A 13514-nucleotide genomic window follows, 5' to 3' on the forward strand; every position below is an offset into this window, starting at 1 on the left:
TCGAAAGGTAATTAGACTATATATAACATATTTTGAAAGCAGAGTTAATTAAAACAGAACATACACTATGAGGTTTAGAGATAAGCTGAAATTATATCTAATAAGAATTCTACTTACAAGAATTGTTAAGATGCTGGAGTATATTAAATATAGGAATTTATAAAATCTTAGTATAAAGGGAAACTTTTTTCTTCAAAAATTATATTCTGGGGGCGCCTGGATGGCTCAGTCGTTAAGCGTCTGCCTTCAGCTTGGGTCATGATCCCAGGGTCCTGGGATCGAGCCCTGCGTCGGGCTCCCTGCTCCGCAGGGAGCCTGCTTCTCCCTCTCCCACTCCCCCTGCTTGTGTTCCTTCTCTCGTTGTGTCTCTGTCAAATAAATAAATTAAATCTTAAAAAAAAAAATTATATTCTGTTCAATTTGGCAGCAAGGATCTACTGTATATACCTTCTGCATACTATAATTTTAGAATCCTGGTTTTAGCAAATTTTAAGGGATAAATGAGCCATTTTGGTTATCTTTAAAACTTAAAGATCTTTAATCTTGTCCTAGAAATCTCAAATAATAAGTAATTTAGAAGTAAGAGATTTTTAGAGATTGAAAAATTCATAAAATATAAAGGAAATGTTAAAACATTTCATTTGATCAGAGTTTCAAAGAAATAAAATCAGTGTCTGGGACTTAATGATTTTCTAATACATGGAGTTGGAAAATATTTAAAATTATATGAGGAAATGGAAACTAATACCTTGATTTTCATAAAATATACCTTCTAATCTTTTTTCAGACTGCGATTTAGACACTTTAGAAGCATTAGTAGGAAAATTTCTAGCTTCTTTATTTATTCTTAGTTACTCTGGTAAAAAACTTTTATAAAGAAGTAACATTGGGTTTACTGTTTTGAATGGACCTTGTATTTGCCTTTGAAAGTAGAGAGAAAATTGTAGATATTCGAAGTGTGACAAACTCAAATTGCTTAGCTGAAAAACTAAATGCTTTATAACAGGTATACAAAAAAACTGTTATAGCTAATAAAAGAATTCAGCTAAATTGCAGGGCAGAAGATCAACACACAAAAACCAGTTGTATTTCTGTACATTAGCAACAAACAGTCTGAAAATAAAACTAAACGATTCCACTTACAATAGTATCAAAAGGAATAAAATACTTAAGAATAAACTTAACCAAGGAGGTGTGAGATTTGTACACTGGAAACTACAAAACTGCTGAAAGAAGTAAAAGTAGACTTAAATAAATGGAAAGACACGTTAGGTTCATGGATTAGAATACTAAATACTGTTAGGGTGCTAGTACTACCCCAAAGCAATCCATAGATTCAGTGCAAACCTTATCAAAATAAGATGGAAAGACTGATTCTAAAATTAATGTGGAATTACAAGAGGCTCTGAATAACCAATACAATCTAGGCAAATTACAAAGGGGAGGGCTCACACTTCCCAATTTCAAAACTCTCTACAAAGCTATAGTAATCAAAACAGTGTGATATTGGCCTAAGGACAGATGTATAGATCACTGGGTAGACTGAGAGTCCAGAAATAAACCCTATGACATTTCTGGCCACTTGATTTTTTAAAAATGTGCCAAGACTATTTAATGGGGGGAAAATAGTCTCTTCAACAAATGCTGTTGGGACAAATAGATATCCACATACAGAGGAGTAAAGTTGAACCCTTATATGTAAAAATTAACCCAGAATGAATTGAAGACCTAAATATAAGAGCCAAAACCTTTATAAAACCCTTTGAAGGAACCCTAGAGATAAATCTTCTTGACCTCGGGTTTGGTAGTGATTTCTTACACCAAAAGTACAAGTTAACAAAAGAAAAAAATAAATTGGACTTCATTGAAATTAAAAACTTTTGTACATCAAAGAAGACAACCAGGAAAGAAAAAAGAAAATCCACAGAATGGGAGAAAATGTTTGCACATCCTGTCTAATGGGGGTCCATTATCCAGAATATATAAAGAACTCTTACAGTACAACAATAAAAAGACAACCCAATTTAAAAATGAGCAAAGAATTTAATAGACACTTTTCCAAAGACAAGCACAAAAGGTGTTCAGCGTAGTTACAGAAATGCAAATCAGAACCACAGTGAGATACCATTTTACATTTGGTAGGATGGTTATAATTTTTTTTTATAAGATTTTATTTATTTATTTGACAGAGACACAGCGAGAGAGGGAACACAAGCAGGGGCAGTGGGCGAGGGAGAAGCAGGCTTCCCGCTGAGCAGGGAGCCCGATGTGGGACTCTATCCCAGGACTCTGGGATCATGACCTGAGCCGAAGGCAGACGCTTAACGACTGAGCCACCCAGGTGCCCAGAATGGTTATAATTTTTTTAAAAAGGAAAATAACAAGTGTTGGCCAGGATACAGAGAAATTGGAACCTTCATTCATTGCTGGTTCCTCAGTAAGTTAAACTTAGAGTTACCATATGATCAGCAATTCCACTCCTGGGTATATACCCAAAAGAATTGCAGGCAGATGTTCAAACAAAAATTTGTACACAAATGTTCATAGCAGCACTATTCTCAATGAACAAAGATGGGGAGAACCCAAATGTCCATCAGTTGATGAAAGGACAAGCAACATGTCTTTCCATACAGGGATTTGCTCAGGCATAGAAAGGAATGAAGTTCTGACACCTATTGTAACAAGGAGGAACCCAGAAAACGTTATGATTAGTGAAAGAAGCAGGACACAAAAGGTCAAATAGTGTGTGATTTCATTTATATGAAATGTCTAGAATAGGCAAATGTGTGGAGACTAGAAGCAGATTAGTGGCTAAGGGGGCTGGGGAGGCAGGAAGGGGAGAGACTTGCTTTAATGGGTATAGAGTTTCATTTGGGTGGGGGTGTGACTAGCTGTGGCTGGATGTGCCGGCTGCACCACACTGTAAATATGCTCGGTGTCACTGAAGGTAAACTGTGTGTTATGTACCTTTTGCCACAATGACAAAAATGGAAAAACCCACTCAACTTCTATAAAGAAAACTTGATTTAGAAGGAATTAATATAAATCAATATAGTAATAGTTAAAAGTATGGTGATTGCTGAATAGGGTCTTATCTTTAAACAGTCAGGGGAAAGAACTTGTAAAGTACAGTTTAGAAAGATTATCAACAGTAAATTTAAAATTAAAAATAGATTTTCTAATTTAATCTGCGTTAATTATAAAGAACCTGAAATAGCTTCTCAGAGGCATGGCTGAATAATACTGTGTCCTTTTATCCATAGTTTACACAGCCAGACACCTGTAAATGCCTGTGATGGTATGGGGAGTTTCTCATAGCTTATCATTTTCTAAAGTGGATACAAATCAATAAACTAATACTAAGCTTGCAGGAGCTTCCAAGTACTAGTTTAATTGAATCATTTTGCTATTTGATATGTTGCTTATATTCCTTTCAAATGCAGTATTAAAATTGCTGTGGTCATACTGAAAAAAATTTTTAAGTTAAAAAATATAGCTCCTCCGGCATGCTAGTTAATTGGCTGTGATTTTATATGAGCAGGGGAAGGACAAAAGTAAGCTGAAGTGATTCCCCCCCCAGTTTTATTGAAATAAAATTGATATATATATAACATTGTATTACTTTAAGGTATATAACATAATGACTTCATATAAGTATATATTGTGAAATTATTACTCTGGTAAGTTTAGTTAATATTGATCATCTCACATAGTTAAAAATGTTTTTTTCTTGGGATGAGAACCTTTAAACTCTACTCTTAGCCACTTCCAAATATATAATACGGTATTATTACCCACCGTTACCATGCTGTGCATTACATCCCCAGAACTTATTTATAACTAGAAGTTTGTACCTTTTAACCAACCTTCACCCAATCTGCACCTTCCCCCACCCCACCTCAGCAACCGCATCTGTTCTCTGTCTCCAGGAGTTCTCTTTTTTTAGATTACACATACAAGTGAGATCATACAGTATTACAGTATTTGTCTTTCTCTATTTTCACTTAAGCATAATGCCCTCAAGGTCCATCCATGTTGTCACAAATGGCAGGCTTTCCCTTTTTTCATAGCTGAATAATATTCCGTGTGTGGGGGGGGGGTGGCACGCCACATTTTATTTATCCATTCACCTATCGATGGATGTAATCTCTTAATATGGAATAATTTTTTTTAAAGATTTTATTTATTTATTAGAGTGAGAGAGAGGGAACACAAGCAGGGGGAGTGGGAGAGGGAGAAGCAGGCTTCCTGCTGAGCAGGGAGCTGGATGCAGGGCTCGATCCCAGGAGCCTGAGATCATGACCTGAACTGAAGGGAGTCACTTAACCAACTGAGCCACCCAGGCGCCCCTGGAATAGTTTTTCATCGAAAGATACATATTAGAAAATAATCCTTTCAGTATCCAGTATGAGCTAGTCCTTTGATTTATTGAATCAAGGAATATTTATTGAGAATTTAGTTTATGCAACGCACTGTCCTAGGTGCTGGCTATCAAGCAATTTTTATTTTATGTTTTGAACATGATCAAAGTCTCTGCTGTCATGGAGTTTGCATCCTCTTATAAAATGTTAATGGAGCTTCATTCTTTTGTATTTAAAAAAGGATGTACTCCATACCAAAAAAACCCAAATCCAATTTAAAAAAATGGGCAGAAGGTGTAAACAGACATTTCTCCAAAGAAGACATCCAGATGGCCAACAGACACATGAAAAGATGTTCAACATCACTCATCATCAGAGAAATGCAAATCAAAACCACAGTGATCTACCACTCACACCTGGGTATCTGTAAAACAGTCAACATCATTAAAGGATCAGGACTATCCTTCCATTCCAAATAAAACAAAACAAAACCTATTCGACTTTCAAAACCCATTGTTTCCCTGAATTGTTTGACCATGAAATCCTTTTTTTCTTTTTAACATCTGTTAATGTCCAGTGGAATTAGATTTCTGTGATGAGACTTTGGGAAATGCTGGGACAAGGGAGTCATTCTGTGAGGAGAGGTTAAAGGTTTGATATGGGAAAGAGAGCGAAAACAGACATTATCCATCTATGTAAAGGTAAGGTTTCTGAATGTTAGAGCAGGAATGTTAAATTGTAATGATTTTGATGGGATCTCCCTGGGGAATTTCTTGCCTTTCTTGACTATGAAACTGATTAAAGTCTGGAATCAGAGACTTTTTGTAGAAAGGCTTATCAATAATCTCTTTTTTAGGGGCAGGGCTCCTATAAAAACTTGCCTGTTGGGGTGCCTGGGTGGCTCAGTCATTGGGCTGTTTGCCTTCCGCTCAGGTCATGATCCCGGAGTCTGGGATCGAGCCCTGCATCGGGCCCCTTGCTCCTTGGGAAGCCTGCTTCTCCTTTTTCCACTCCCCTTGCTTGTGTTCCCTCTCTCATTGTCTCTGTCAAATAAATAAATAAAAAATCTTTAAAAAAACAACAACAAAACTTGCCTGTCATTGGGACCTGTTGCCCATATGGGTTCTATAATCTATTGCTTTTATGGAAAAATAATCATTAAGTCTTTTATTTCTTGGTCCATATGTAAGTTTTTCTCTTGAAAATATTCCTAAGACTATGGCTAGTGAGCAGGTATCATTTATGATTAAGGTATACCTGCTTTTTGAGCTAGACTGACAAAAATTTGACTCTAACTTCAATTTACTTTTTTGAAAATGGAGACAAGTTAGATTTGAGAAACATGGCTGTTTGGTTACAAGGGGTTAAAGTCAGGATTTTCTTAGGATCATAATATAGCAATAACTGTAGCAATCCTTTCCAGATTTAACATACTGACTGTAACTTCAATCTTTTGCAGGTATGATTTTTAATGAACGTGATCAGGAGTTGAGAGACTTGGGCTATCAGAAACATGCCTTCAACATGCTTATCAGTAACCGCTTGGGCTACCACAGGGACGTGCCAGACACCAGGAATGCTGCGTACGTTTCTCAGTAGTTGTTGCTGCTGTGTTTTAAAGACTGCTTTTAGGGCGCCTGGGTGGCTCAGATGGTTAAGCGTCTGCCTTCGGCTCAGGTCATGATCCCAGGGTCCTGGGGTCGAGTCCCGCATCGGGCTCCCTGCTCAGCAGGGAGTCTGCTTCTCCCTCTCCCTCTGCCTCTTCCCCTGCTTGTTCTCTCTCTGTCTCTCCCGCAAATGAATAAATAAAAATCTTAAAAAAAAAAAAAAAAGACTATTAAGACTGCTTTTAGTGGTATTATAGTAAGTCGTGAGGGTGGTGCTAACCAGTGCATTTAGGCTTCATTATCCAGGATACTAGAAAACTTAAGACAGATTTCCACTCCTATGACACTTGAAGCTTGAGATTGTACTCACAGTTCTAGAGCTTACTGTCTCTCCTGAAATTTAAATCATACGGGGAAAGGCAAGAGGTACTAACTGCATATAATTAGATAACCTTCTGAGCATAAATTTGTTTTAAATGTTTATTGTATTTTTGGCAAAGGAATTAAATATCAGTGAAGAATTTCACTCATCTCGCTTTCCTGTCTTCGTCATTTTTGTTGTTTCAAAGACTTTCATTCATATGGTTGGTCAGTCAGTCATTCCACAGACCTTTTTAAGCATCTTTGTTTTCTAGACACTGTATTAGGTCTTGGAAATAAGTAGAGGAAGACATAGTCCCTGGGATCACGGGGCTTAGGGTCTAGCAGGGGAAATAGATAAGGGAATGGGTAATTGCAATAGTACAAGAATGAGGGCTACGGTAGGAACCGGTGATGAAGTGGGGAACCGGAGACCAGAGTGGTAAGGGAAGGCCTCCTAGAGGGTGCTGGCTGAGCGACGCGCAGGGACCACTCCTATGCGAACAGATTGAGGCATTACACTACTCGGAAAGGCTCTGGAACCATTCACTACGGCCATAGTGGAGGAATGTCAGGAGACTGGAGGTAGCCAGGGCCCAGATGTTGGAATGCTTTGTATGCCATGCAAAAGAACATGGAATTCTGGATTTTATTCTTTAAGTTAGTGATTTTTTATTGTTGCTTGAAGCCACCTAACCCTTTTTGTCATTTTTAAAGATATTTATTTAAATGAAATAGAGCACAAGCGGGCAGAGAGGCAGAGGCAGAGGGAGAAGCAGGCTTTCCGCTGAGCAGGGAGCCCGATGTGGGGCTCAATCCCAGGACCCTGCGATCATGACCTGAGCCGAAGGCAGATGCTTAACCGACTGAGCCACCCAGGCGCCCCCATGATCTTGATTTATATACGAGTTTGCTCAAATCTTTTTCTGTTACTGGGCAAGAAATAAAATTTTCAAATACAAAGTTTTATATTTCTGTTTCCTTTTGAATGTTTGTTGTGGAGAAGCAAACATTATATTAACTCATGAATACTGTATTAAAAACTTGTAGTGATTTCATACAAATAACACATTTTTATGTAACCTCTATACCAAAAAAAGAAAAAAAATCATTTTTTAAATGTTAATATAAAGATAAGCAGAATAGCAGGTATTGGAGAGAGAAGTTATTAACAAACTGTCAAACTGTTGAGTATGACACCACAGTGTATTCTTAAGTGCTTTTTAAGAAACTTTTGTTATAATGTAGGAAAGAGGCTGAGCAGGAGGCAATATTTAGTGAATAATGACCTAAAACATTTGAGCCTTTTAAGATGTCACATTTTCTCGTATGTGTCTTTACAGATGTAAAGACAAGTCTTACCCTGTGGACCTGCCAGTCGCTAGTGTTGTTATCTGTTTCTACAACGAAGCCTTGTCTGCCTTGCTCCGTACTGTGCACAGCGTCCTAGACCGCACACCAGCCCAGCTCCTTCATGAAATCATCCTTGTGGACGATGACAGTGACTTCGGTAAGGGATGTTGTAGCTGATACTGTGGGAACTGGGCTGTTGATCGCGGTAGGATTAGCATCAGCTGACAGTTCAGACAGACGGGTAGGACCCTGGTCCCCACAGTTGCAGTAGAGTCAGCAACAAGTAAGTATCTGTTTGTTGATTAGAGGATAATTTTGAGGAAACAGCATTAGCTTTGTGATCTTTTTACAGACTGTGCTATTTTAAGTTTGGCCCTTGAAATTTTTCCCTTGGCTTACGTTCTTAAAAAATGTTTATTTCAAAATAACTATAGATTAGTAACAGTGGGTTACAAAGAGGTCCTGTTACCCCTTCACCTAGTCTCCCCCATTGGTATAGTTAATGTAGTTATAGTGCAACATCAAAACCAGGAATTTGACGTCGGTACAGTGTGTGTGTACAGTTCTGTGTCATTTTATCCTGTGTGTACGTTCCTGTAACCACCATTGTGATCACGATAAAGACTACTCCGCGACCGCAAAAATCTCCCTCGTGCTACCTTCTAATACATCCACCTCCCTGACCCACTCCATCCCTAATCCCTGACAGCCTTAATCTCTGTGATTTTGTTTCTTTCTCTGTGATTTTGTCATTTTAAGAATGGTTGCATAAATGGAATCATACAATATGTGACCTTTCAACATTGGCTTTTTTCTCTTGGTGTAATGCCTTGGGCTTATATTTATCTAATGAGTCTGTTATACTGACTATCCCCAGATAAAAGTGGATTGCATTGTGACAGCTCTTAGATGATCTCTGAATGCCAGTGTTTTATGATTCAGTATATATATTATACACTTTTAAAAAATTTATTGAAATATAATCGACACACCATTTTATATTTGTTTTAGTTGTACAACATATTGATTCAACAGTTCTGTACATTACTTAGTGCTCACCACAATAAGGATAGTCATCATCTGTCACCATTACAGTGTTATTACAATATTATTGACTGTATTCCCTCTGCTGTATTTTTTCTTCTCTGCGACTTATTTTGTTAACTGGAAATTTGTACTTTATATACCTTTCTTCAGTTCAACATAGACTTCTTAAAAATGGTTTCGTGTACACACAGAAGACTATTTATGCTACTCATTTGGCTCTAAGCTACCTTAAGAGATAGGTTGTATCCTCATTTCATAAAGGAGGAAATATTAAGTAATTTGCTTGAGGTCCCATAGCTGTTAAGTGGTAGAGCTGAAATTAGACCCCTGGTCCACATAGTTCTAAGCCTTCTGCTCTTTTCATTACAGCAAGCTGCAGAAGTACATTAATAAATTGTATGCATGATAAATTGTATGCCAGTTATAGATTTTTCATTACTCAGGAGCTTATTAGCAACTCTTACCAACAACGGAATTGGTCTACCAGTTGAATATTTAAAGCAAGGAAATGTATACTGAGCCCAGTGGGAACAAAATGCTTAAACCTTGGCAAATACTGAAATAGCACAAGAGAAATTTAGAAAGGTTAATAGAAAACAAAACTTAATTTCAAAAATGAATAATTAAAAAGCCGAGATTGTGAGTCTGCATCAAATAGAAGACTGGCTAAGTACTAAATTGTAGAATTTACGGTGTTGAAATTTTTTTTAATCTGTATTTTTGTTTTTCAGTTTATAGCTATTTTTTAAAGTGAAAACTCATGATAACTTAGAATGGTTTATCTACTAACAATGGAAAGAATTACTTATATGATCTTTGAAGTTATAAAATTTAAAGGTAAATGAGCTAGAATTTTTAAAAAATATTTAGTGCCCTTGGAAGGTACTAAATTAATAAAAGGACATATTTACTGCTGTTATTATATAATTCTTGGTAGGGGCAATAGAAGTTGTTACAACTGTTCTGAAATGGAGTAACAGTAAATTACTTTGAAACAAAAGACATAACCTCATTTTTTTGGTTTTAAATCTGATTGAATGCAGTTAGCTGAACATTTAGTCACTCAAGGTAAGTATTCTTCTTGGCTAGTGTTTCAACTCTTACCCTTCATTTCTTTACTTTTTCTTCCTTACAAGATAAGTTATAATACTTTTTTTTAAATAAAGCAGAAGATTCTATAATATTTGATAATTTGTCGTTGTAAGCATCAGATACAATCTTAGAGTAGCTATAAAAAAAAGTCTTTGTATATGTCTCCTGTGGTTTTATTATGGGACTCTTTATTTTCAGATGATTTGAAAGGAGAACTAGAGGAATATGTCCAAAAATATCTCCCTGGAAAAATTAAAGTAATAAGAAACCCAAACCGTGAGGGATTGATTCGAGGAAGGATGATTGGAGCAACCCACGCTACAGGTATAACTTCCTGCTGCTCTTCTCAGTGGGTGTTGGGTAACAAGGGCTTTGTCCTTGGAGTCTTTCCTGATTGTGCAGAGATCTGTGAAAAGTGATATGAAGCTTGTTCACTTTGGGAAGGGTTTCTTTATAACTCCACCCCAGCTGTCCCAAAACAGACTCCAAGGAGGTGAGCTCTAGAGTCCAAGCTGGTCTGTTTTCATAGTGGCCTTTATTGCGAATTATTGTTCCTCATGTAGGTCTGTATCTTGCTTATATAAGGAGAAGAGTAAAACAAAATGTAACTGAACTTTGTAATTTTTTTTTACTTTTACTTTTAATTTTTTTCTTAAAGATTTATTTATTTGAGAGAGTGAGCGAGCATGCAGTGGGAAGGGGCGGAGGGAGAAGGAAGAGAGAATCTGCAGCAGACTCCATACTGAGTACAGAACCTGACACAGGTTTCAGTCCCATGACCCTGAGATCATGACCTGAGCTGAAATCAAGAGTCAGATGGAGCCACGTCAACAGACGGAGCCACCCAGGTGCCCCTACAATTTTTTTTTAATACAAAATTTAAAATATGTGTACTCAGACTGTTTGAGTTATGCCAATAATTCTCAAGTACAAATACATACCTCTGGTGATAATGCATCATGATTTTTGTTGGATAAATGGACATAATGTTGAAAATTGAGTTACAGGGGCACCTGGCTGGCTGAGTCAGTAGAGTGTGCGACTCTTGATCTCTGGGGTTGTAAGTTCAAGCCCCATGCTGGTGTGGAGATTACTTAAAAAATAAAATCTTTAAAAAATAAAATAAAAATAAAAATTGATTTATAAAACTATAAAGGTACTTTCTTTAAAATTCTCTCTCAGTCCTTCTGATTCCGTCAAAGATAAAGCCCCCATTACAAATATATCTTTAAAACATTTCCAGTGTATACTCATCTCCCCTTAGAAAAAGAAAGATCAGGGGGGCGCCTGGGTGGCTCAGTTGGTTAAACGGCTGCCTTTGGCTCCGGGGCATTGGGCTCCCTGCTCAGCAGGGAGTCTTCTCCCTCTCCCTCTGCCCCTCACCCCTCCTTGTGCTTTCTCTTTCTTGCTCTCTCTCAAATAAAATCTTTAAAAAAAAAACAGGTATCAAATTTAGTCTTTTGCAGAAAATATATCTGGTCAGTCCTCCGTTACATGACATTGAATCCATTCTTATTTCTTTTTGCGGTTGCCTCTGTAAAGTTAGTGATCCTGATTTTCATTTATGATCTTGATAAAATTTTCCTTTTAAAATTTAAGTTAAATGAATCACTTTTAAAATATTAGGTGTATAATAGTGCAGGTGGTGTATGGTTATGGCAAAAAAAAACCATGAAGGTAATTTGAGAATTCTAGAACTTGAGTTGGGGGCTTGTAGTGACATCTCCCACCTTCCCTGTCTGCCCCTTGCCTCAAGATAACTGGTCACGAGGGTTTACCGTGGCTGCACTGCTTTGTCTACCACCCTCCTGCACACCTGCTGGCCTACTTGCTGAGTGTAAGCGGGACTTCGTGTTTTAGTCTTTCTTCCCTCCTTTCTCTTAAAGCCACAACAAACTGAAGTAATTCACAGGCATTCAGTCTGCAGTCATACGTAGAATGAATTCAAGGCCTATGATTTTTTCTTTAGAATTCTAGTAAAATAAGTACCTAATGACTTGGCTGAGTTGAGATAAAGAGAAAATTGTGGGGAATGGCAAGATTATGCCATTCAAAATGTACTGTTACATTATTACTGAAAGTTTGTATTTTTCAGATAACAATAGTTTTTTTCTTTATGGTCTTTTGGTCCTCGTTCAAATGTAGTTTAGGGTTTGTCAGAAGCAACTGAGGGTTGCAGAAGGGGAGGGGGTGGGGGGATGGGGTAACTGGGTGATGGGCTTTAAGGAGGGCATGTGATGTGGTGAGCACCGGGTGTGTTATACGCACCTGATGAATCATTGAACACTACATCTGAAATGCTGTATGTTGGCTAGTCAAATTGAAATAAATTTTAAAAAATGAAAAAAGCAAGCCAGTTTTGGGGAAGTCAGCCTCAGGTTCAGCGTAACCAGGTATAATCTTACTTCCTTTAGTTAAATCAAAAAAGTAACATTTTTAGAATTAAGCTATGAATATATTTTCTCCCCAAAGGAACCTTGATTGAATTGACTTCACTTCACATTGAATAGTGTACAGGCTGAGCATTTTGCCTTTCTGTATTAAAGGACATCTGGTGAGCTTTCTTGACTGGGGTATTTCTGCTATCATTAGTTGAAGTAGGATGTATCTTATTAAAATAGGTGCTTTTAAGGAATTCATATAAAATCTATATTGATGCATTTCATGGGTAAACCTTTAGAAGAAGAATAATGCCAACTGATGATGAGATTCTGAGTTTCTCGTTTGCTAAGAATCACCATAAAGTTATCATAGAAATTTGGAATTATCAAAGAAACCTGCACTTCTGCTCACGTTTATCAAAGGAGTTAAAAATGTTGGATAAAATCATTATGATTTTTATTTTACTAGCTAGAAGAAAAGATATCCCATTGGCTCATGAGAGCCACTACAGCCAACCAGGTTGGGGAATTAGGAAGGAAAGGCGGCAAATGGAAGAAGAAATGAGCATGTGACCATTGAGTGGTGACTTCAGAGGACAGGGGGGCCCGTGTCCCTGGCATGGCGGAAGGGGTACATGGTTCTCGCACTCCTGAGAGAACTGCTCTGTTGTGGCGATGGTTGATAATGTGGTCCGGTTTCTGAGTCACCAGTGAAACAGTTATGTTCTCTAGCCTCTGTTCACTAAGGCAGGGAAATGTAACCTAAATTTAGAATTTTTTTTTTAGAGAAGGGGGAGGGGCAGAGGGAGAGGGAGAGAGAGAATCAGACTCCCTGCTGCCGAGCGCAGAGCCCAACTCGAGGCTCGATTCCCAACCCCAAGATCGTGACCTGAGGCGAAACCAAGAGTCGGACGCTTAACCGACTGCGCTACCCAGGCACCCCCAAATTTAGAAATATTTTGATGGCGGTAAGTGTAATACTGTCTACACACAAGTGGCCACTGTCCCTGCACCGCACCCCATACCCTTCTGTCCAACGAACAGAATTGTTCCTGTGAGACTTTGAATCTTTTCACTGAGGAGAATCGGAATTTATTTGTACATGTTTCTCAGTCATAGCAGTACATAGCAGGAGTTGAGGCAGAACTCCTGGCTAAAAGTCCTCCTCTCTTCCTGACTGGCAGTAGAGTAGTGGGATAGTTGTTGGGCTGGAGGGGTGGCGATTGTATTTCATACCATGTGAACGCGTTGTCTGACGGAACTGGCAGCCGTACCTAAATGGAGGGCTGGTCCTCTGTTGTTTGCCTCCTCAG

At 38.0% G+C, this 13514-nt stretch overlaps 1 protein-coding gene and 1 non-coding gene across 10 annotated transcripts in view; both read left to right on the forward strand.

The window, feature by feature from the left end:
* Window positions 1-13514, forward strand: part of GALNT11 (polypeptide N-acetylgalactosaminyltransferase 11) — a 62266-nt gene that overhangs the window by 24842 nt on the left and 23910 nt on the right. For all 9 annotated transcript variants that reach the window (XR_012376695.1, XM_025862195.2, XM_073887550.1 and 6 more), the window contains 3 exons: window positions 5821-5944; window positions 7672-7838; window positions 10019-10144. Coding sequence is in view for 8 of the 9 variants with exons in the window: in XM_025862195.2 (XP_025717980.1) it covers window positions 5821-5944; window positions 7672-7838; window positions 10019-10144 (417 nt within the window). In the remaining variant the exon portion in view is untranslated. The remainder of the gene's footprint in view (window positions 1-5820; window positions 5945-7671; window positions 7839-10018; window positions 10145-13514) is intronic.
* On the forward strand, window positions 3228-3346 carry LOC112815931 (small nucleolar RNA SNORA15). The gene has a single exon (XR_003206077.1). It is a non-coding gene; the product is annotated as a small nucleolar RNA SNORA15 (small nucleolar RNA).

The sequence above is a fragment of the Callorhinus ursinus genome, unplaced genomic scaffold (assembly GCF_003265705.2).
Source record: "Callorhinus ursinus isolate GAN/ISIS: 27379988/994484 unplaced genomic scaffold, GSC_fseal_2.0 scaffold80, whole genome shotgun sequence".
NCBI classification, from domain to species: Eukaryota; Metazoa; Chordata; class Mammalia; order Carnivora; family Otariidae; genus Callorhinus; species Callorhinus ursinus.